The sequence below is a fragment of the Sycon ciliatum genome, chromosome 5 (genome assembly GCF_964019385.1).
Source record: "Sycon ciliatum chromosome 5, ocSycCili1.1, whole genome shotgun sequence".
NCBI classification, from domain to species: domain Eukaryota; kingdom Metazoa; phylum Porifera; class Calcarea; order Leucosolenida; family Sycettidae; genus Sycon; species Sycon ciliatum.
The window spans coordinates 9,401,933-9,423,534 of NC_088647.1; the positions used below are offsets into that span (position 1 = coordinate 9,401,933).

At 46.9% G+C, this 21,602-nt stretch overlaps 1 protein-coding gene across 3 annotated transcripts in view; it reads right to left on the reverse strand.

Annotated features, from left to right (window-relative positions):
* The window catches only part of LOC135817498 (phosphatidylinositol 4-kinase alpha-like), a 46,799-nt gene that overhangs the window by 8,230 nt on the left and 16,967 nt on the right, over positions 1–21,602 (reverse strand). For 2 of the 3 annotated variants that reach the window (XM_065330699.1, XM_065330698.1), the window contains exons 20-47: positions 20,908–21,035; positions 20,109–20,193; positions 19,869–19,892; positions 19,447–19,506; positions 18,579–18,668; positions 17,022–17,141; positions 16,315–16,407; positions 15,820–15,868; positions 15,346–15,417; positions 14,976–15,035; positions 14,364–14,491; positions 13,643–13,795; positions 13,466–13,513; positions 13,028–13,146; positions 12,706–12,813; positions 12,137–12,202; positions 11,804–11,865; positions 10,422–10,498; positions 9,299–9,460; positions 8,160–8,226; positions 7,781–7,895; positions 7,243–7,333; positions 6,775–6,816; positions 6,308–6,433; positions 2,423–2,476; positions 1,884–2,004; positions 1,352–1,388; positions 331–423 (exon numbers count right to left, since the gene is read on the reverse strand). In XM_065330699.1, coding sequence (XP_065186771.1) covers positions 331–423; positions 1,352–1,388; positions 1,884–2,004; positions 2,423–2,476; positions 6,308–6,433; positions 6,775–6,816; positions 7,243–7,333; positions 7,781–7,895; positions 8,160–8,226; positions 9,299–9,460; positions 10,422–10,498; positions 11,804–11,865; positions 12,137–12,202; positions 12,706–12,813; positions 13,028–13,146; positions 13,466–13,513; positions 13,643–13,795; positions 14,364–14,491; positions 14,976–15,035; positions 15,346–15,417; positions 15,820–15,868; positions 16,315–16,407; positions 17,022–17,141; positions 18,579–18,668; positions 19,447–19,506; positions 19,869–19,892; positions 20,109–20,193; positions 20,908–21,035 — 2,450 coding nt within the window. The remainder of the gene's footprint in view (positions 1–330; positions 424–1,351; positions 1,389–1,883; positions 2,005–2,422; positions 2,477–6,307; positions 6,434–6,774; positions 6,817–7,242; positions 7,334–7,780; positions 7,896–8,159; positions 8,227–9,298; positions 9,461–10,421; positions 10,499–11,803; positions 11,866–12,136; positions 12,203–12,705; positions 12,814–13,027; positions 13,147–13,465; positions 13,514–13,642; positions 13,796–14,363; positions 14,492–14,975; positions 15,036–15,345; positions 15,418–15,819; positions 15,869–16,314; positions 16,408–17,021; positions 17,142–18,578; positions 18,669–19,446; positions 19,507–19,868; positions 19,893–20,108; positions 20,194–20,907; positions 21,036–21,602) is intronic. The other variant, XM_065330700.1, reaches the window with a different exon arrangement.

Here is a 21,602-nt window from a genome sequence, read left to right on the forward strand (position 1 = left end):
GTGAAACTGTGAGAGAAAAAAAACTGAAAAGATGATCAAAGTAAACAAGAAAGACTTCATACGTAGCGTTGTATGAAAGGACCTTCGCAAGAGAGGGATGGTTGGATAAATAAACTGTACGTGTACATGTATGGTCAAGCCTGCACCTATGTGTTCGTTTGGAAGGGAGTATATTAAGCAAACATGTGTGCATATGCGTGCAGGCATCAGGCAGCAATCTGGCAAATCATCAGTTGAAATCACACACTGGGTGTTTAAAAATCAACTTCATGACTCGCTCTCAGAGTCAGTCAGATTGACAATAACAACGACAATAGGGCCTGAACTCACTTGATTGTGCCAGAGACTTCGGTGACCTCCTTGACAAACGCAAACTGCCGCTGAAAGAACGCCAGCGACGGGCCAGAGAGGTCGCTTGTGATTCTGCACGTCCCATCAGAAAGAAAACGAGAACCACAATCATCATTATTATTCAAGCCAGTGCAGAACTTCAGAGTTCTGGCACGAACCAAGGTATAGCCTGACTTCCAACATACGGACATGGCATGGGTTCAGCACAACCCTCCCAAACTGAACTACAGTTAATGATGTGTCAATACTACGGCCAATCACAAAGCAATACACTAGGCCAAGAGTTGTATAGAGTCTGGATTCACTGCCTCAACAGACATACTTGAGATTCACTGCCTCAACAGACATACTTCACATTCACTGCCTCAACAGACATACTTCGACACATAACATGCAGCCTCATTGGATCCTCATTAAACGAGGCTGCAAGCGTGAAAGTGTGTTTGTTTTTGTGCAGCCATTGCCACAGAAACATGAACTGCACTGGTGACTGCACCTAGCAGGCTGTGCATGGCTCTCACACACCCAACAAGTCTATTTCTGCAAACTATGACTTGCTCTTTGCACTGACGCCTCCGGGCAGTCAGCGTATTTTTTAGGACACAACTGCACAGCACAGGTGCAGAGGCAATCAAGCAGAGAATAGGGTAGATTTCCTGGTAATGCTGGCCGTCAGGAAGCGCTGGTATCTGTGAAGAAACCTTGCTATCCCCCATCCTCAGCGTGGTGCATGTATGTGCCATGTACTGACTGGCAGGACATGTGAGAGTGGGGCCTTTCTAGCATCAGTTACCAGTGCAGGGCATACTAGAGTGGCGGCACAAGACATACATACATTTATTTATTAAACTCAATCTCGTAGCATGTGCATACATTGCTAAAGTGGGGAGCAACCCCAGAGATGAGGGCACATGGTAGTAGCAGTACATGTGGTATGGTATGGTATTTTATTATTTTACTTGGGCATTCCCAACAGCCCCATGTACTTCAAAGTACTGACCTGTCAACCAAGTTAGCCAAGACGTCGTACAGGTCAGCTACAGATGGACAGGAGAACAATAACCATACACATGCACACACACACACACACATGTACCCCCCCCCCCCACACACACGCACACACACGCGCACACGCACACACACACGCACACACACACACACACACACACACACACACACACACACACACACGTACACACACATCACAGCAGGCAATGGAAGCAGAACTAGCACAGGGCCTGGGTATGCCATACACATACAGTTGTACGTGTATACAACAGCCATACAGTTGTACGTGTATACAACAGCCAGGCTGTTGCACATGTACAAGGCAATGCAATGGCCATGTTTGGATTCAAACCAGGCTTCTACTAACTAAACCAGAAAATCCTATCATGCATGCAAAATTAGACAGATGGTTGAAGAATCATAATCCCGGTCTCTGAAAATCCCGGGGTCGTATTAATTAATTAATTTAAACTGGTCAAAAATCATCTAGGCCCCGCACTTATGACGATAACAGAGGAACATACGGTCTTTATGCTTCGAGTCTTCGTCCGTGAACATGTTCGTCTTCATGTTCCAGATAAACTGATGAGCAAGCAGCTGGGATTTCTTGGCTGCCCATGTGATGAACTCGGTAACATATCCCATCTGCATTAGCAACACACACAAACACACACACACACACGGTACAGACAATGCACAAACTCACAATTGTGTGCTTTGCTTTGGTCAAATGAACCGTGATCTACAGCGTAGATGTCTGTATTTCGTGACAAAAAAATCTGGGTGCAGCTTATACTCCAGTTTGGTTTATACTCTGGAAAATATGGTAGTTCAATTATATTAGTGGCATGAGTTGCAGAACAGTCACACAAAGCACTTCAAAGGCTTGTTGTTGGCATGCCCCAAATACCACACCCCGTCACAGCGGTGGTTTTACCTGTTATCAAAGTGCCAACTTGTAAAAGAGCATTCACGTTAACTTGAGATACATGGCGACATGATTGTAGTGAGGGCAAAGAAAAGACAGTACTCGTGAAGTGCCTGTTCGGTGGACTCAACGTACCTTGTCATAGCGTACTGCCTGCACTAGCTGAGGTATATAGTACAATATCTCATCCTGAACAGTAGACAAAATAACCAAACATACATACACACACACACACACACACACACACACACGCACACACACATGCACGCACACACGCGCACAAACGGGCCATGGGACACAAGTAAAGATGAGGGTGAAGATGAGATGCGAGCCTTTATTTATTCCAAAACACTCACGAGTCCCCCACCCCCTCCCTTCAGCCGGCCTTTGTGTACAGCGTCATACCTGCCAAGCCTGAAGCCTCACTCAAGAGTCAAGACTTAGTCATACCTGCCAAGCCTGAAGCCTCACTCAAAGACTTAGTCATACCTGCCAAGCCTGAAGCCTGAATGCATTGCCAGGCTCTTGCATTGTCTTCCTCCGTATCTTCGATTGTTGCTGTGCAGGTGTGCCGAAGATCAGTCTGGTTTCCTGGTGGTGCTGGCCGTCCTGGAATATTATATTGCATAGCCATGCCCATGACCTTTCACTCTGTTATTGCCGTACTCGATCCTCTTACTTACGATGCTAGTTCACACCGTCAAGTCCGTTACGTGGAATGTCACTCTGCTGTTGCCTTACTCGATCCGCTTACTTAGGATGCTAGTTCACGCCGTCAAGTCCGTTACGTCGACTGCTTTTAAATTTCCCTTCTTGTGCATTGCCTTAATGTTGCGCTCACTGCGGTTCGTGGTCTTTATTGTTAGGGGGGGGGGGGGGGGGGGGGGTGTCTCCCTCGCTTTTCTTCAGGAAAACGAGCGATGGTCGTAATCAGGGCGATAGAATCCAGTCCAAGGGCATCTCAGTCTACAATAGTAGCCCAGTAAGGCATGAGCTGTCGAGTACTGGTTCAAATCAATAGCGCTTGTCTGCGAGGGCTTTCGTGCTTGTTCTTTCACCCTACAGGCGTATCATGCAGCAGTGGAGAGCCAATCGCAGCCAAGCGTGTGGGGTTCACAGGTGACATGGCCGCCAGATGGTTTGAGACTGGAGTCAGCCGGTCTGGCAGAAGCCATTACAAGTGCGGGAGCAAATGCGGAGTAAAAATCTGCTTCCATTCACCACTACGAGGACAATATCAGGCCAGTGCCATCAGTGAAGACCCTGCAGAACTTTGCTACTGCGGGAAAGTATGGCAAAGTGCCAGGGCGCAATTACGCAAAGTAACTTGCAGCACCAAGAGCAGCGAGAAGAGCTGGCATCCAGACGATTTGGCATCCCATTGACACTCAAGCATGTACTCCAGAAGTACTCCACTGCTACTCTTGCGCAGCACGGCTTGGAGGACTATTCTATCTTCCCGACAGAGCCGCTACACGATGTGAAAGGCCACCTTGCACACGTAATCCAGGAAATAAGTCACACCGTCGGCGGACAAGTGAAGGCCACATGTGACGACGCTATAGTGGACAGCGTGGTGGGCAGACAACACAGGCAAGGGTGTGACTGGTGACATGCCGCAGTGTTACTGCAGGTAGCCATGGAGGAAAAGGAGGACTGCCCAACCTCCGTAAAGCAGCTCCTACGGACCATGACGGACATAACGCGAATCTGCTATGCGGGGGAGCAGGAGAGAAGCCCCAAGCAACTGCTACACCTGTCACTGGTGCTGTGGCGCCACTTTGGCCTGCTGAAAAAAGTAATCACAACGCCAAAAATGAACACCGAAACACTCTATGGAGGTTAGCTTCACGATTTGCTCCATGCTCCTTAGCAACTGGCCATCCTGAACCTGAGGGTATGTAACACGGAGGCACCGGAAAGGATGCAAGGGTAAGCTCGCCAATTTGCCCTTGCTGCCACAAGCAGAAGACGGCAAGATATCACCCGGAAGATAATGATCCACGGTCCAATTAACAGGCTCTCCTGCTGCAGTTGTTCTTTTTATTCCAGAACAGCTGCTGTGTTGAATGCATGACATGTTGGGGCATGTTTCCTTTTCCTACTTCTTTTTTGAAGTAGAATTCCGGGCTTGTGTCAATCGCTTCGACTCAAGCGACCGGCGTATGTGCTGTCGATTCATTGCAGCAAAGCTGGTTCTGTCTGACAGGAGAGTACTATAATTTCACAAACTTTCAGGGGGGGGGGGGGGGGGGGGACTGGGAATTTCCCGTTCCAAATTTGCCAGCTTTCTCGGTAAATTGAACGTAGAACGTAGAACGTGAACGTAGAGCAGAACAGGTGTCTTATACGTTACAGGAGCGCAACAAGAGATCAAGGGATTCTTCGCACCGCGGTCCCATAGCGTAGAGCAGAACACCACTGGTGACACGCTAGTTTTCTTGTATTCTTTTGCACAGGTTTGGAGAAGGGGCACTTTCGGATAGGTGCTACGGGTACTTTGCAATGGGAAGCAGGAATTCCACTGCTGCTTAGGGCGTGTTCAGACTACCGATAAAAAGTGACAGAATGGGAAAGTTTCCAAGGTGATTTGATCACGTGACGTTACTGGTACGCTACCGGCGGAAAAGTTTTACTGCTGCGGCAGTAGAACTTTTCCGGCAGTAAAAAGAGTTCTCAGGCTGGGAAAAAGGGAAAATCCCTTCTCAGTGCCGCGGTGAGAACTGCAAAACTTACGTACCGGTAACGTTAGTTTATCGGTAGTGTGAATGTCCTTCACGGTTTATAGCCTTTCACGGTTTGACGGGATTCACGGTAGTCTGAACGCGCCCTTCGCCCAACAGCCATTACTGTCCTCTATCTGACGTTTTTTTCCACCGGTCCGCAGGTTTCTCTAGCTCTCCAGTCGGAAGGTGTTGAGATACTCTCCTACGGACTTTGCACGCCATTGGCGCTGCATCAGTGCGGCTACAGTACTGCCAGGCGCCGAAGAACTGGGGGTCAGGGTTCTAGCCTAGCCTATTCTTATTTTTAGCGAACACAGCAGTTTCGTTCTTATTTGATGGTACAGTCGTACATGTACATTTACGCAGAGTTATACGTCTGAGTGTACATTATAGTGTACATTACGGTTTCTGTTCTTATCTGCAAAAAATCCAGCCTAGGCCGTTCTTAAAATTTGATGAAATTCTAGCCTGGCTGTTCGCTTCGGCGCTACCCGACAGTACTGTAGTCGCTGTCTTGACCTGGCAAGCTTTGCCTTCGCCATCTCACAGCCAAAGGACTGAGTGAAAGTGTGAATACCCGGTGCCGTTCAATCGGCACAAGTTTCTAGTTACTAGTGAAGTTGGTACATGTACATGTGCGCCCTGGTGTTAGTGACACCTAACCGCGTACCGCTTCTGCCATGGCGCTGCTAGATTGAACTCTCGCTCTCCCTGGCCGTGAGCTGTGCATGTGTGACTCACTACAACCTCAACACACCTTCTTTTTACAGATTTATTTTATTCTCTCATACCACAGAAGGGAATAACTTGCTAATACGCAAAACCCTACACTGTAATGCCCGACCCTACAGATAACCACAGATGGACATGCATCAGAACAATAGTACATGACACCCGGAGGGTGCAGCTTGGATGGGTTGCTGTCACGGCGAAATTCTGTGATTCCATCATTTTAGTGATGTGGTGCATACATGACGTGTACAAGCAGAATTCAAGCAGGTCTCTTTCTGCGCAACTGCAGCTCAGTGGTACGCACTACGCCACTTCCCGCCTCAGATCTGCACCAAATATGATGTAATGACGGAATTCCGCCGTGAAAAGCCCCAAGCTGCACACTCTGGGTTTCATGTACTCTTGATCAGAGTGATGTCACTTAGAGCCCTACACACAACCCTACACACAACCCTACAGACACTACATACATGTACATGTATCAGAGTGCTGTCACTTAGAGCCCTACAGACAACCCTACAGACAACCCTACATGTACATGTATCAGAGTGCTGTCACTTACAACAGGGCAGTTGCGCAATACCCGCACAGTGTACTGGGCAGTGAGGATGTTAGGCGGGTGCAGGTTGGAGAGGAAAGCCAGGACGGTGATAGCAGGCACGTCCGTCCAGCAGAGTACGTGCGTTAGCTGCGTGTGACGACACAACACACACACACACACACACACACACACACACACACACACACACACACATACACACACACATTCGGCACGAAGACACGACCATAGCATCACTCTTGCCCAACTCCAACATGACCCATACCATTAACGGGTAAGCAAGCAAGCTATACTGGATACGTATATGCACTTCAATGTCCACACACATGCTCATAGGTGTACATATACATGCACAGATTACTTTTTAAATGAACACATGCACATACCATGTACATAGTGCACATATCAGCAACTCCATCATGGAGCATGTACTGGTACATAATGCGAGCAACTGTGCACAGAAATCTTACCTCCACCACGTCTGACTGAAGTAAGCGCTCGCCAGTAAACAGCTGCAGATGCATACGCACATACGCACGCACGCACACGCATACACACACACACACACACACACACATACACACACGTGTCATGCAGATAAGTTGAACAAGTAGTGCTGTGCTTTGCTCGCAGGCAATGGTGCAATGTACAGACATGCAGTTCTCGTGCAACAGCTACTCTACACTACTTCGAAGTACATCAAGTAGCAGTGTGGGTCAGTGGGAAGTAGCAAGTAACAGTGTGGGTCAGTGGGAAGTAGTAGACTGCTACTGCACTTACCACTGGACCACACTGCTACTTGACACAGAGAACACGTCCGTACCACAAACAATGACTCGCCAGCTACCAACATTTGAGCTATCCTTAACTGCTCCTGCGACAGTCTAGGGAACACGACAGCACTATCTGTGTGCTGTGCTGCTCTGGACCAAACTGACCTGCAGTGCATCCTCCACTGACACCACGGGCAATGGATTGGACTGAACAAGACGAGGCACCTCACGGCGTATCGTCTCTATACTGCCAAGTCTACACGGCAACAGGGCAACAGGGCAACAGCAAACAAATCAGACAAAAAGATCAGAACTCTCAACTCAGAATGACTAGCACACCGCTGCTCAAAGAGTGGTCCAACTGAACTAACACCATCAAGTGCTTCATGAAATGTGAAAACCCCAGCATATTATTGTAGGAATGGACTCGGTCCTGGGTCCTTTTTCTTTTCTATATTATTGTAGGCAGAGACTAAGCACAGTAAGCAGGCATTCGAATTGTCGTGGTAGATTTTTTTCTTTTGATCAGATGGCGCTTGCTGAGTGTGACTGGTGCAGTGCTCGTGCTGGTGTCTGCGAGCGTCGTCTGGTCTCGTCTGGTCAAAAGAAAAATCTACCACTACTATTTGACGGACCTACTGAAGATGGCATCAACAAAATTATTCGAATTGTCACTGTTTAACTTTTGAAACACTGTACGTACCTGTTGACAAGCTCCACCGCCAAGTGAGGCGAAGAATCCCAGGCGAGTCGGCAGCAATCAACCCACACGTGAGCTGCGACGCTGTTGATGTTCCATGAATGAACCACCTCCTCATCTGAGTGCCCATACATACATCACACACACATAGCATCGAACACAGCAACAGGCACAGTACATACAAATTCTCATATCGTTGCCATACTGACTTGAAAAGAGCAAGACCACTTCCTATCCTAACAGGCTTCAGTATGGACGAATACACCTGTGCTCTGGAAAATATTCATATTAAGCAGAGTATGCATAATCAGAGTGTGTACTAAGTGAGTTTCACTCAGACTCAAAACAATAGACGGCCCTAGAAATCACATATTGGCCTTACTTTTGAATGCTAGCTCCGGAGAGCCAAGTGGATTGTGCCACGTGCTCAGACGCTCGATTTCTTCTTGCTGCATATAGCCAGAAGAGCACACACACAGAACAGTAGGGCATCATGACCAAGACTTGCAATGCAGTTTACACACAGACATGATCTTTCAAGTAATTTGTACGGTGAGAGGGAGTACTCAATGATGCATTGCCTACTTGCATTTTCTTGTCCAAACAAGTCATTTCAAATTCAATGCTGACTGTGGAAGCAGGCAAACGAAGGGCTGCGGTCATACGCAAAGAGAAAAAGTACGGAACACTGAGGACAACATCATCATGTCTGCCCAGTGCCCATTTCGTTTCAGCACAGCAGAATGATAGCCCCGTCATCCTGCGTATGTTCCTTTCCTGCACATGTCGTCGGGCAAGGAAGAGCTACTGTCATCTACCTCATCACTCAGTTACTTGCAGTAGACATACGGGTCTTAGCTAACGGAAAATGCATGCAGAGACTGCTCACTTTCCGCCAAGGAACGTTATTTATAACACTCCCTTGCTCGCTCAAACGTCTTGGATTTGCACAACAAGAACACCAATACCAAGTTACACAGTCCGGGAGCATGTTCTTCACATACAACAGCAGTACTCCCCATGGTCTTAACTCTTAAGTGACCCGGGATGCTGCATAATCCAGACACAAAACCAATAAAGCCGCCTCTATAATAATAACCAGTGCTTTAGTGCGGTGTAAACAGCAGCTGCTTGTACAACGAGAACATTGCATAGCATTGCATAGCATTGCATAGCACTGGGCCACACAGACTCCCCACAGCCAGGTACCAGACTATGAGTAGATAGCAAGGTGGTGGTGGGGGGTCAGCACAGCTACTACACAGTCTGAGTACTACAGTGCTGGCAACTGAAATCCGACCCCTGAGCGGTGCATTCACATTCTCGCGGTCTCTATTTCCTAGTTTTACTATCCCGTGTTGGGTCTTTGCGATGTGAGCGCACCGCTCAGGGGTTGGATTTCACTTGCCAGCACTGTTGTCTGTAGGTAGCAAGGTTAGGGTACAGCACAGCCATACAGTCTCCGTGCTAATATTAGGTAGCAAGGTTAGGGTGCAGCACAGCATAGCTACACAGTCTCACCAGGAGTGAGAGGACCAGTATGCGCTGCCTCTGGAAATGCTTCAGGATTGGTTGCCCATCGGACTTGAGGCTGATCGTGTCGGACACATCGGCCAGACCGGAGTTAGATGCTACTAAGCTACGCTGACGGGGTGCTACTGGCTTGACGTTCATCCAGCCTTGCTGTAAGTGAGAAACAACAACCACACACAACACACAAGAAGAACATGACGTCAGCAGAACTTCAGACTCCTGAGAACGAACATGTCCAGCGCCACTTGCATCTCCATGCAACACTAAATCCGAATCAGTGTGATCACCCCGCCCAAACACAAGAATCAGGCGCATAGCTCGTGTGTAGTCAGTGCAGTCCGGTCAGCACACCAGCAAATAGCAAATGGCCGCCATACGCACTATATAGTCAACATAGGCAAAATGCCACCTATGAGGTTGCCAGTGGTACATAGTCACCACACCACAGATGTGCAAGCTACACCCTGCAGAACGCACCAGCAAGCGCCAGGGCTTAATATCCACCATAGAACCCACAACACACACACACACATGCAAAAGATGAAATCTGGGTCAACATGAAAGAAAATTCAGACTGGGATGCATGTTTTTACTGGACAAATGCCCCGTTAACACCAAACTCTGATAAACAAAGGAAACCATTCCCTGCTCCCCAAACATTCAAGTTTTGAAGTACATGTAGCTCAAGCCTCTTTGAAAATGGACAACTTTTAACAGAAGAAGTGCTGTTTTGTCCAACACTAACTTTCGGCCCTCTCTTTCTTAATTTTAAGTGTTGCTTTGTCTGTTCTAAGTTGTTCACTAGCATGCATAAACCCCAGAAATGATATTTGTATGGGCGATACTTCTGCATTTGGTTGCACTTATGGGGCCTCGAAGTTCCGTGTTTTCGTACTTTCAAGTGGCCATATGTACAACAAGTATCCTCCACACGAATATTAATTCATGGCACAAGTCTTTTCACGGCCAAAGTGGTCCGAGCTACCTTCCGTGGATTCCACCCAAGTGATTTGTTCCAGTATATCTGCATGTGGCCTGAACTTCACTGCAAAACAAAGCAGCAGCATGTACTACTACTAGCAAGAGCAAGAGACTCAACTCATCAACACACCTGCCTGTCATCGTAATTCATTAGCGCCAAACCACTACTGGCCGATGGTGTATCGGATGAAGTCGGTTCGATCGGTGCTGCAGCAAGCCATACACAATACAAATCAGAGCACTTGTAACAACGATTCAAACACTCGGGTGGTGTTGAGCTGATGTTAATCAGAAAGGAGAAGGAACAATGGGATAGGAGTTACGGTGAGTGACACTCCACCAGTCTAATCAATTTTACCAAGGTGTCAGACCATTGAATGTCTCAGTACACCTCGTCAGTCTGGGCTTAATTGTTGTAATTTCTGACTGCACGTTAGGCCAAGTAAAAAAAATTGATTGTTTATCGTCCGCGCCCGCCCCGATTTTTCGCCCTCCCGGCCAAATAATTTTATTTTTTAGTTCCGGTAAATGTACGCTCGTACCGTATGTACTGCGATCTATGCCTATAATGGCCTCTAATCAGCATGGCTGTAGATCTTGGAAGGCGAAGTCCGCAGATTGAATCATACGTGTAGTTGCTAGGCTTGAAAAGTGAAAGAGATTATCAGCTGTCTGATTCTCTTCGTTGTCCTACTTTGGTTGATTCACTTTTCCCTATTTTCGTCCTCAAAATTATCTTGCAAGATGTTATTCATCTGCATCACATGGATTTATCTCACTCTGTGCAAAATGGCTTCAAAAGAAGAAAAGTAAAGAAAGAGGCATATCTAGGGGTTGCGAACACCTACCATACAGCCATACATGCATAATAAAAAATAAAATAAAATACCTCCCGTCCGCCCCGATTTCTCGGGAAAATCTGACGATAAACAATCAATATATTTTACATGGCCTATGCACATGTAGTTTGATTGAAGGAGTGTTACTCAAAACTTGTATCCCATTGTCCCTACTCAAAAAATGATGCTACTTTCAAGTGTTGACTGAGCAATGAGTGAGCCAGGTACACACGGGTGTGCACTAGCCAAGCAGCAGCCGCCAAAGCATACAACAGCAAACCTCACAATGGTTCCTCCCACGGAATGGTATCTAATGACGGGCTTCACAACGCTCCACCACTGTAAGTTCTCAAAGCCATCACCGTAACCTACCGTTAAGTCGTGTATAAAAGCCGTGGCTTATATGGCTTTTTGGGGGAAATTTTGCAGGCTTCTATACCAAGACAGGCATTTCTATGTATGTCAACACTAAACCAAGCTTATGTGCCGACAGTGTATCTTGAAAATCAGGCTTCTATTCAAAAAGACACTACGGTATCACAAGACATCACTGTGACTTATAAAGCTACATTCACGGACTGACGGAGTAACAGGGCAACAATCATCATGCTACAAAGTCACATGGTGATCATGAGGTCGTGAGTGGAATGAGATACTAGTAGACAGGACATACCTAGCACAGGATGATTCATGTCCTGAAGGAACTTGCGCTCATTGCTGAACAGCTGCCACACTCTGTTGTACAACATAACAGAAAATGCATCCGTGTATCAATGCACACACGCGCACGCGTACACGGACGCACATACACACACACACGCACACACAATGTACCACGCGCACGCACGCACGCACACGCATGCACACACATACACACACAGTGAAACTTCATTACACCATACATCTAACGGCGAACCTGGTCAATACAACAGGTTTCAGGAACAGCTACTGCTTGTTCCAGTCGATTATCACAGCCAGCAATATCGGGTGTGTCACACAAGCTCACCTGATTAGAACGGTGATGTCCTCACGCAACGTGGCTGCTGTCTGTGTGGGCCAGGTTGCAGCCATACTAGGGGTAAGCACAGGACACACGGACAGCTAATATCAACAACAAGAGGAGCAGTCAATCATTGGCAAACTCGCAGGTTACGGGTTAGGGCACAGGATACGCTTTTCGTTAATAAATAGTGTATACAAGACTAAGCCTAAGCAAGCCCAGGAGTAGCTGCACTGGCGTTGGTTACCGAATCCACAAACTCGCATGATTGATCGCGAGACACATGATTAATGGTCTGACTCTCAATGTTTAATGGTGAGTTCTCAAGACTAGGAGGATTCTCACGACATAATGCAATTTCATTAGTTTGGACTTCGCCGCCACCGCATAATGATGAGTCTACAGTAATCTAAACCATACTACTTGATCAAAGCCAAATCCATGTCACGGTGACGAACAACCCTTGGTTGAAAGGTCGGGCTGCCCTGTCCAAACAAACCACTCCGCACAACACAGCCAATCGTGCACATGCACTGCACATGCACTGCACATGCACATCATGCTAGAGCTGCTACCTGAAATAGTCGAGAGCAGTGGAATATAGCTTGACACGCAGCAAGTTGGAGCTGAGTGAGAGCTGCACTTTGGACGACTGCACCATTGATAACCCCAGCTGTAACAGTCTGAACGCAGAACACAAAGGCAAACACAAAGGCAAACACAAAGACAACACAAACACTTCAAGACTTGCAAGTAAACTCCAGTATCTTCAGGTTACAATGATCCCAGCAGCAATAAGCAGCATAGTACGAAAGGCAGGACAGAGAGAACTACAGGGAGGTCACGCAAACAGCAGCAAACAAATGACAAGACAGTACAATTTGCACGTGTATTTACCTGAATCTGGCTCCAGCAGCTGACACATGGCGAATCAACGGTAAAAAGGTCTTCTTCGGATTGCTGCGGGAGATATCCACACTCATCGACTGATGTAGAAGATTGAGCATGATGTCAATCTACAACAAAACACAACAAAAGCATATGATAACACACAGGCACAAGCGAGATGAAGAGCAAGCCTGAGACTCGTATTATCCAGACTCTGCCCTTGACTGATCCACTGGGCAACTCCAGAAGAGATACTACAAAACGTAGTTGCTGGGTTACCATGGATATGTGTGTAGTGCACCACTGGCTGTGGATATAGCAGAAACTGGCGTTCACTGCAGCTCCCGTTTTAGCATTACACTGAGAACGAACAGCAACACTGAAGAGCAGGGAGCGATGCTGAACCAGAGACGGTGACAATAATAACAAACAATATCGCTAACTTACCACATCAGTGCTGCGAGTCTTCATCACCTCAAAGTAGTCCACCAGAAACTGTGACAACCAAACAAAGAAAACGACGACTTTCTTGAACACAAGACACTTCCAACTGAAAAAACCCTTTTCTCCGAACAATCATGAGATCTACATCTACTTGGAGCTGGTGATCACAGAGAGACTCACCTTGATCCAGACATTGTGTGCACTGACATCCGGTGTGACCTGCTCACACTTCCTGAAGCTGAGAAAGGACACTGGCGGCTGCTCACCGCTCGTGAACAGACCGACGCGTTGATCGATGGTCAGTCGCCATGCCATGGCCATCACTCGTACAAGCTGAGCAAGATTGGAGAAAAACAACGTACAATAAAAAATATATTTAAAAAATTCACGGTTCGCGTGAGACTCGGCTGGAAGCCGAGTTTTCCGCATCCGTAGGAGCGCCGCCACCCTCTACAGTCCATTTCAAAACTATAGACGCGTAGGGTTTTTGAAATATTTCAAATTTGGCTGGAACTTTTTGAGAATAGTTTTCGGAATATTGCTCAGGTCCGCTCCACAATTACTCTCATATAGTTTCTAAACGATTGGATAACAGACGCTCAATTTGGAAAAATTTATGCACAAAGTGATCACAGATTTTATGTGGTATAGATGCTGGCATAACGGTTTTTGCCTAGGTATGTGTCTATAGTTTTGAAATGGACTGTAGGATCAAGGCGCAGGTGCAGCTCCTAAGCGGTGGGAGGTGAGTAGATCAGACCCACCACAAAATCTCTCTCTACCAATCCTTTGAAAATCACTGCCAATCCTGTGCAAATCCCTACCAATCCTGTGCAAATCCCAACCAATCCTGCGTAAATGCCTGCCAATAATGTGTGAATCACTGCTAATCGGTACTCACGGGAAGTTCAGCCTCTGGCCGTGATGCCATTATCCACCTCCAACATGAAATGGCAGTGGTCATAGATGCACCAGTGAAGAGACGGACAGGAGAATGGACTAGATGGTGCAAGAGACTGCGGTCGATACCTGCAGCAAACAAGTCAACCGCAGACATGTACATGAACGGATGCACCATTGCACACGCACATACGTACATATACACACACACGTATCCACGCACGCGCGGGCGCGCACACACACATGCATGCACACACGCGTGGGCACACACACACACACACGCATGCACGCACACGCATGCACGCACGGGCGCACACACACACACACCACTCAGGGGTCCACCACCAGTACTTGAGTAGAATGGGTATTGACACCTTCGGAAATGAAAGGGAACACGAACTCAAGAGACAAGAAGAAGAAAGGAAGTGCTTCGAAATGAGCCCAAGGTCTTGTTGGTTACTGCACAAAGAGAAATAGGAAACAAGTATTGGAATGGAGGGGTGGGGGTGGTGGTGGAATCAGCTAACTAATGATCAACACAGCTAGGCACCTACCAGTCACAAGAAAACCTGTCACAGTCAGTACAGGCACAACACAATGGTCCATGTCTTACCAGGTAAACTAATGAACTGAGCAGCAAGGCGGAACATAGCCGTTGTGTAGTCCTGTTCACCTGATCATGATGATGTGTGTGTGCAGGAACAACACAGGAACACAGGAACACAGTCAAACAAAGATACAGCCACAGTCAATGACAATGACCGTGACAACTAGATTGAAGCAAAAACAACAACATGCTGGACTTGAACCATTCAACATATTTTATGGACTCACACATGCATGCACACATGCATACACGCACACACATGTACACGCACGCATGCACACACACGCACACACACGCACACACACACACACACACACACACACACACACACACATGCACACACACACACATCAGAAAAACGAGACTGGCGACTTACTGCCAGTGCCTGCACGAAAGGCTTGTTCCGCTTCGACCAGCTTCTCCGTCAAGACACGCGTCAGAGAACGATCTACATGGGCAAGAAGCACAGACACACACACAAAGCACAGAAGATGAATGGAAAACAATTAGTGCTGAATCGGGTAGCATTTTCTTCGGGTATCGGGTTCGGGTAGTTTTCCACGGGTAGCACAGGTACCCGATCGGGTAGTATTTCCATGGCAACACCACAATGCACCCCTTTCCCTTACACACCGGGTAGATGTGCGGAGTATTACATGAATTTGCACCCGTGCACTGTACATGATGTCATCTGCGACCTCGGGTTTTCGGGTACTATTCTGTACCCGACTACCCGAGGTCCTCACGGGTAGCACGGGTACCAGACAACCGGTGCACACCCCTAAAAATAATCATGGAAGGCCCAGTCATGTCTTACCCCCTTCCCCGGTCATAACGTTAACACACTTACTACTGTTTTCTGCACATGTTGACTTCCACACAGCTCTCATTCCCGACACCTAGTGGTCAAAGACACAGCAGAAACAAAACAACAGAAACAATTTAGCCATTTTATAATAGACATCACAATAATGAAGCTTTTTTCCCGAAACAACACTTGATTGTTGGCAAAGTGAGACATGCTCTGCTCTGTCACCCGTCCAGTACATCAGTGAAGTTATGCATAATGGTATACAGTATGGTCAGTGGCCTCGGATACACTAACATACAGATTTTACGGCCCTTGGTGGTACATCATATTGAAGTTTCACAGTAATGGTTGCTGCTGTACAGCACTTCAAGGGGTAACAGACTAACAGAGCAAGGATGTGGCCTGTTTTGAATGTAATAGTGATGATGCCATTCATACAGCCTCATACAATCATGATGTGCTGGTGTAACCGATATATGCTCTTCCACTATCCACGTTCATACTAGTATGTACTTGCAAACTCTACATTCTTACCTCTCCTGTGTGTTTGCTAATGAGTGCCAGCAAACTGGGCGAGTACGATGCGTCCTGGGTGATGCAGTTAGGCAACTTCTCCAGGGCAGCGGGCTACACACACATACACACGCACAGACAGACAGACGTGCATGGTCCGGGGCAGGGATAAACGCACGCACGCATGCATGCACACACACACGCACGAACACACACAATAGAGTAAATAGAATTTGCGCACCTGATGTCTGCCCCTGCCCCCCCCCCCCCCTCCCTGGGTCCACTCCTGACAAGTGAGTTGGATTGTGTGGGCGAATTCCAAGCAGTGCCAACATAAGCAGAAGGGGAGATATGGGTATTAACCTGCGCGGCGCACTGCATTCATTACGTAGCGAAATGACAATCAAGCTGCCTGGATTTGAGCTTTCCACAGTTTAGGCGCACCACACGTAATACAGTAAGTTGAAAGGCAATGCCTGTGCGCCGCGCATTACGTACAAAACCAAGTCTACGAGAAACGCGCATTCGGAAGCAGTAAACCATGGCAGATGGCCCAGCTGATTCACCAGTGCGTGGCTACATAATGTGCACTGCACGCCCACCAGACTGCATGTGCATAGTTGCATCCTCTTGGGGTTATGTCCTCTTGATTTCATTGAGCACTACTGTATGTTCTGACAATGTCAAAGCACAGCACAGGTGACACATGCGCAAGTAACAATACGTACAGAGAGGCCATCGGCAAAAGAATTGGCTCCTGTGTTCGCCAGGAGAATCTCTGCAGCCAGCGCCACACCAACGTGTGTGACCAGGCCTAGCGTAGCGTGCTGGGGCAGTAGCATGTAATCCTGGTCCCAAAGAAAAATCAAACACACGCACGCACGCACACACACACACATGCGCAGGCGTGCACACACAGGCACAGACACACACACCCACACACAGTGCGACTCTGTTACTCATGCCATGGACGGTGTACACCCACCCATGCATGAACGTATCTCTTAATTTGCTAAATCCTAGATATAGGATTTTGGTCATATTTTTCAACTCAAAATGGGTGTGGCACGAGCATAGAGAAAAGTTTGTGACCAATTCTTCCTGGCTAGGTCTTAGTAGATATCGAGAGTTGAATAAGATAATTTTTTCAAACACTAACATCTCAGGCTCATCTCCTTGCCCAATATTACTAAGGCCTGTGCCCTATTTTTCGAATCCTATATATAGGATTTGAGATTTTATTGGACCTTGTTTTATCCTTAAAACTGGTAGTTTCATGACGGCATGTGCGATATGTCGTCATGAAACCACACCTGCAATGTTCTTCTGCACATTCACTGCTTCAGTCCTTTCCATGACAGCAGCTGAACAAATATGCTCAAATTTCCAATTTTTGCTGAAAATGGGTATTCATCAGAAATATTATCGCCCTATGAATCTAAAATGTGAACATTCATGCCTCAAACATATTTACAACTTCCATGAAAACCATTATGCCGTTATTACTGGTCGTGATGACCAATAACAACGGCATAAAAGGCACACATTTTCAAATCCTATATATAGGATTTTGGGCCAGCAAATTAAGAGATACAAACACCAGTACTCCATTCAATGTAGCAAACACAGAGTTGAGACCGAATGCTGAGCTGTGCTCTCTGTGATCGCAATCCTTTACCAAATTAATCATTAATCAACTCTTCCCTTGTCGGTGTGGAACGGAAACAGGATGGCTAGTTGTACACGGCATAACGAAAGGCACTCAATATGAAAGCAGGGACAAATTCACACAGACCAAGTAGGTGCATGCTTCACACCCTTACACTACATGTAGTAAGTCAACCATTACAACATAGTCATGTGCAGTGCAACAAAGCCCTGCTGAAGTCGTCTGGTGATTGGTCCTAGAGCCATGAGACTCAGAGTAACAGAACACAATTTCCGGCCATTGCAAACTCGTGTAGTCATGTACCTTATATTTCCACTTTTGCAGGGCTAACTAGTAAATTCAGGGGCGTAGCTGGTACCCCTTTTAGGGGGTGCATGGCCGCATAAATGCAGGATGGCTGGTGCATGTCATTCATGGTCATTATGTGCATGCTGAACCTAGGTCGAAATTTCAGGGGGGGGGGGGGGGGGGTGTGCACGTGTCCCATGCGGGCTACGCGTCTGCTAATACTGTAGTGCAATGCAAACATACATAGTAAGCAGCAGACAAGCAAAGAGTGGTCTGCTATCCGCTACATGTAGTTGCTAGCAGCAGCAGCAGCAGCAGGCTGACTCACCAGTAGCTGCAGTCTGGTCTCCTTGGGTGCATGCTTCATACTGGCAGCGAGGATCTCACCACAGCGCTCACTGAAGTCACGCACCGTTTGCTGCACACACATACAGAAAGCATACATGGATGAATCTGAAAACTGTGAAAAGTGAAGACAGAATTCAGTGAAGTCATGTAAACCATAATTATATGGATGAGTCTGAAAACTGTGAAAAGTGAAGACAGAATTCAGTGAAGTCATATAGCCATATCACATACTAAATACATGGTTTTTTTTCAAGTACCGGTACATGTACACACATCAATCAACCTGTGACAGGTTTAGCGGTCCATGGTCCCTGATTTATTGGAATTTCTGAGTCGACGCCCTCTCCTTTCGGCTTTCACAGTGTATGCTTTGCTCACAAAGTCAACAAAATCACTTGGACGGCTGTTCCTAGTCCTGCACTAGAGAATGAGTCCATGGCTATAGCGTTTTCGCCACACCGCGACTACTGAGAGTGAATTCATTGTGCGGCTTGACGCAAATGTGTTGTCAAGAAGCGAAGCGGAGCCTGCACTACACTTCAGCATTCACCACAGTCCTTTGCGGCACATGGAGGAAGACATCTGTTCACTGTAAGCCAGACGTTAACAGAGTGAGTGCTAGTGAGACGTGGACGTATTCCGTCATTAATGAAAATACCATTGCAAGGAACATGTCTTCAATTTCAGGGCGACTTTTTCCCGTGCAGCTCATCAGGTAAAGTCATAAACCTCATGTGCGACCAGCAGGATACTAGTAGTAACTATAAAAAATATCTACAAGTCACACATAGGATCACAAATCAGACCAGTCTTTGATGAGACTGGGGATAGCTGGGTACACACCGTACCTCTCTGGAGTCGGGCTCTTCGGGGATGATGATTTTATACACCGTTCCAGGAACATCCATCTATGCAACACACATGAGATAAACCAGGAGAAAATACGTTCTTACACAGGCAGTAGTGTGACAGCAGGATACGTCTGTGGCGCTCAAACCTACTGCTGGTACAGTTCCTACCCACACTCAACACCCAGGCACGAACACACTGGTAAATGAATGAGCACGGGTTAAAGCAAACATAGAATCAGCATAAAGAGAAGGCATACTCTCAATGAGACTCGGAAAGCTCTCAGTATACTATCCAATTCTTCAAAGGCACCAAGGCAAGGTGATCTTAGAGCTAGACAGTGGGGTGATCAGCACTGCACAAAGATTCTTTTCTGACACAAGACAACGACCGCCACCATGGCTTGACGCCAACTACTTACATTGAAGGAACGGCCGGCTGAAGTCTGCAGGAAACGCAGATGAAAGAGAAAGAGAATACAAAAAAACCAGATCGACTTCAGAAGAGAGCGCACAAGATGGTGGGAAATGCTCTAAAAATAGACCGGTCGTACGGTCAATCTAGACAGACCAACAACACTGGCATGAAAGCGGATCAACAATGGCATGAAAGCCTTGCTCAATCACACTGGTTGTTTGTGCACGCACGCCGCTCAACGTACCTCATCCTTCATCACGTCCGTCAGGGCAGCCAGCATGTCAAGCAGGGCGAAGATAATGCGCCGATTCCACAGCACATGCGGAAACCTAGAACACAAGTAAAATAACACAGAAAAAAGAGCATCACAATAGGACAGATGTACACTACACTGGCCAACATTTCATTTCCCGTTCTTATCGAGTAGGGACTAGGAGCTGATGACATATGCTGATGACTGATCACTTAAGTTTGATGATATGCATGTTGACTTGCCCGTACAAGTGGCTTTTTCCTTCATTATGCTGATGACATGTTATTATTATTATGCTGTTGTATGCTTACATACATGTACAACAGGTGCATGGCTTTTCCTTTTCGTCGACGCTCACAATACTGTAGAACGGCTAATTTTTAGCGGGTACAATTTTTAGCGTTTTCTGAATCTAGACCAATTTGCGATGAAATATTTTAGCGATCCGAGTTTCAGAGTTTAAAAGATGACTACATTGTACTGTGCATGCAAAATTTCGACTGACGCGGCAAAACTTTAGCGAAAACACTCTCCTTTCAATAAAAATTGCTAAACTATCACCGGCGCTTAATTAAATGAGCCGTTTTACGTATGTAGTTTGTTGAAAACAAAGCAACACTGCAAAACAAGACCATAGATCAGCAGTGCAAAGTTTTGGGCGCGGCAAAAACTCAGCTCTACATGTACATGACATCACAATGCCTATGGCAGGTGTGTATGTGCCAGCAGCTCTGCTGGATACCAGGGACACGCACACAAATACAAACTGGTGTTACCGCACAGAACATACCGCTCTGCCATGTTGGAAAAGAAACTGTCTGCCAAGCGAGCAACACGTTTACTGAGCTTGTTGTTGAACTGGACAAGCAGGTAGATGGCAACATCCTCTAGCTCTTTCTCGCTGGAGATGGACTTGACCTGCGGGGAACAAGCACACGCACACGCACACACACACACACACGCACACACGCACACACGCACACACCTCAGACCTCAGACATGCCCATCGTGGAAGCGATGATAGCGAACAGCTATGTTAGACATAGCAACTTGTGCTGGGATTACACCATTCAACAGCTTGCAAGGCTGATGAATTGACCGACACTATTTTTAGCCTGGTATCCACCACACAGCTGTTTGAAGTGACTTTTTCTGGCCAGTGAATCCCTATTTTTCATTCTTCCATTTTTTTCTACACACACACCACACCACATACTCCGGCATACACTGGCTGTTGGTAACCACCCAGGAGAATGAAAGCACGCACACACACACACACACACACACACACACACACACACACACACACACACACACACACACACACACACACACACACACACACACAAACACACACAAACACACACACATACACACACACACACACACACACACACACACACACATGCACAAACACCAATCATCCTCAACTCAAGCCTAGGTACACGAAGTGTGTCAGTAGGGCATCAGATGCGTGTGCAAGAT